This window comes from Lissotriton vulgaris, chromosome 8 (assembly GCF_964263255.1).
Source record: "Lissotriton vulgaris chromosome 8, aLisVul1.2, whole genome shotgun sequence".
NCBI lineage: Eukaryota > Metazoa > Chordata > Amphibia > Caudata > Salamandridae > Lissotriton > Lissotriton vulgaris.
In genome coordinates, this window is record NC_141696.1 from 330,969,794 (window position 1) to 330,972,993 (window position 3,200).

At 44.9% G+C, this 3,200-nt stretch overlaps 1 protein-coding gene across 1 annotated transcript; it reads left to right on the forward strand.

The window, feature by feature from the left end:
* The first annotated feature begins 1,907 nt into the window (after positions 1-1,907).
* On the forward strand, positions 1,908-2,318 carry LOC147697009 (histone H3, embryonic). The gene has a single exon (XM_086933272.1). The coding sequence runs from the start codon at positions 1,908-1,910 to the stop codon at positions 2,316-2,318; it is 411 nt and encodes a 136-aa protein (XP_086789398.1).
* The last annotated feature ends 882 nt before the right edge of the window (positions 2,319-3,200 follow it).

The window sequence follows — 3,200 nt, forward strand, 5'->3', positions numbered from 1 at the left end:
TAATAATAGTTATTGTTGGCATTGTTATCGTTAATACTAATATTGTTATTATTACTGCTAATGTCATTGTTAATATTATAAAATAGTGCTATATGGGGAACAAAAGTCAGCCGGCTAGCTCAGTGAGTTGAACTGCAGTGCAGTGCTTAATCTCAATCCTGCAAAGGCCAATTTAGTATTCTAATCTTCCGAGGTCGCTAACGAGAGCATCATTAAATTGGATCTCACTGACACCTGTCGATAACAGCGATCCCAAGCGGCAGAAATGTGGTATGAAGCGCTTTATAAAAACAAAGCATGATATCATTTTCGAACGTTCCCTGGAGTGCCCGATGTTTGTATCTTTTTTCACAGAAAAGATTGTTTGTCTAGCCCAGAAGTACCGCCCAAGAAACATAATGGCACTGGCATCCCTCGACAGAGCCAGCTGGTCCCGGGCTCTGTAGTGCTTTGAGAGTCATGAGGTGAAATGGAGGAACCGACCAGCGGAATGAAAGTGACCCAGCTCGGCTCAAACAAAGGGCCAATCACCTAATGAATGGAAACCAGCGTGACTCCGCGAAGGCCGGGACCTTGTCAGACAAATGTAATTGAATTATTCATTCGAGTCCCGGGACGACAGGATGAGTGGAGTGGCCTTAACTCGAAATAATTGGCTGTGTTAAAGCCTCGTTGTGAACTTGCTGTGCTCACATTGCTGTCAGATTTGCTTCAGAAGGCCAGTCGATTGACATAAAAGACGGGGACTGGTCACGAAGGTTCTGCAATTCACAACTTCTTTTGTGACTGAACGAAAATTATGGGCTCAAAAAAGTCATTTTAACACGGTGGAAGAAACACTCGCGAGGGAGACTTTCCGCAGTACTGAGTTTAGAGTTGGTGTACGAAGGAACGTGTAATGTCTTGCAGCTGCATAGAGGACCCCTAAAATCAGGTTTGTGGATATTGAGAAGCATCTGGCGGGATTTTTCACACTGAAAATATCATAAATTAATCTTGCTAAAGGAAGGAGCGAGTTGCAGTGTAGAAAATGGATGTGTTCATTCCAAATTTCACATGGGTACAAAGGAAAGTAAATGTTTACCTGTGGAGAAAAAAAACTGTTCCACTCAAATGCACAAAACCTCTAGACTTATTCATGCCGCTTGTCTGCTGTGCGTACTCAATTTACTTACCTGTAATCATCATCCCATCGCTTGTTTTTTATACAATTTATACAAATATTTGCTTTGGTAGAACTGGATATGGAAGAGGGTTAGCGCCTCATTTGAAGCCATGTATTTGGGGTGGGGCTTTGGGGTTCATTGTCAGGCCCAGGAGTCTTTAAAGGGTTTTTAGAGAGTTAAATTAGGGACGGGCGATATATTCTGCTCCGCAGTCGGAGTTAGCGGTGTTTTGGCCAATCCGCGTTATGCTTGTAACATGGAGCTCAGGCCAACTTCCGTCAGCCACCTCATGGTGGACTTTTTTCTAGTGTACGGCTCGCAAACGGTATGTGGAATTTTCAGATGGTAGAAGGGCACCCGGTGAGATTTCTCCAACGTGGCCAGTCGCGGGAGGTCGTCACCGTTAACAATGAGAAAGCTGCCACTCAAGTAGAAAATCTATTAGTACGGCAGCAAAATCAACTTAAGAAGCTATGCCATTTGTTTCATTCGCAATGATTTTTCAGCTCAGAACGAGCTCCTGGCGGTAAATCACAGCGCAACATGCCTATTTCCACACGTTTGCGGACTTCCGCGGAATCTCGCAGAGTTATATTGTAATTCCACAGACTTCATGGAGTTCCGCCAACGCCTAGTTAAAACGATCTACATCTAAGACAGGAGCCTCATTTGTAAGGACTGGAAGAGGAAGCCAGATGAGGAGGTAATGAAGAAGAGACAGGATTATGCACCGCTCCCGCCATGGCCAGCACCAAGCAGACAGCCCGCAAGTCCACCGGCGGCAAAGCGCCCCGCAAGCAGCTGGCCACCAAGGCAGCCCGCAAGAGCGCGCCTGCCACCGGCGGAGTCAAGAAGCCTCACCGCTACCGGCCCGGCACCGTGGCTCTCCACGAGATCCGCCGCTACCAGAAGTCCACCAAGCTCCTCATCCGCAAGCTGCTCTTCCAGCGCTTGGAGAGGGAGATTGCCCAGGACTTCAAGACTGACCTGCGCTTCCAGAGCTCCGCCGTCATGGCCCTGCAGGAGGCCAGCGAGGCCTACCTGGTCAGGCTCTTCGAGGACACCAACCTGTGCGCCATCCACGCCAAGAGGGTGACCATCATGCCCAAGGACATCCAGCTGGCCCGACGCATCAGAGGCAAGAGGGCCTAGGGGGACAGACGTAACCGAACGTAACCGAAATGTTTGAATTGTTTTTATCTCCAAGTTAGCATTTTTATTACAGTCCAAAAATTACTGAAATATGCAGTGGCAGAGTCAGATTTTTGTGTGGTGAGGTGAAAGACTCCTCGAGGTGCATAGTTGTCAGCTAAGGCTGATGAACTTCAAATTGGTGAGATGTAAATGCTCACTAAATATTGCAACAAACAAACAAATGGAGCAAGCCTAAGTTCCTCTACAAACATTTGAAAGGTCTTTCTGAAGACTTTTCTTTAAAAGATGTGGGCAAATGCTGCACTTTAGAGCACACTTTTCACCCTAATTGAATATCAGTTTTGGGTGGGAGGGGGCACTCATAAAATATAGTTAAACTTTAGGGTTAGTATGTTCCTGCACTACTATATTTTACTAGCTTCAATTTTAAGGAGAGAACTCTGAGTAGTTCTCAAGTTTAGGTGGAAAGCAGCTCCTGTCTGTTTTTCTATCAAAGTCTTTAATCATTGGATTAGCAAAGTGCCATCCAGGCCAAGATAGAAAAGGACAAAGTGTTTTGCCATTTCTACAGCAAAGTCTTTAAGCATAGGACTAGCAAAGTGCTGTCCTTGCCGAGCTGTAAAATGACAAAAGCCAATGCTTAAAGACTTTGATAGAAAAACAGACATTTGAGGTGAGCAGATCTAGAGTGTCGCTGGTGTTGAGAGTGCTCTAACAGGAGCTGCTTTCCACCTAAACTTGAGAACTACTCAGAGTTCTCTCCTTCTTTGCATGCCAAGCTACCATATGTAGGCTTGGGTAATCTAGGTCCAACAATATATATATATATATATATATATATATATATATATATATATATATATATATATATATATATAT

What these genes read in the sequence shown, in the direction of transcription:
- LOC147697009 (XM_086933272.1), top strand. Translation starts at nt 1,908, where the DNA reads ATGGCCAGCACCAAGCAGACAGCCCGCAAGTCCACCGGCGGCAAAGCG.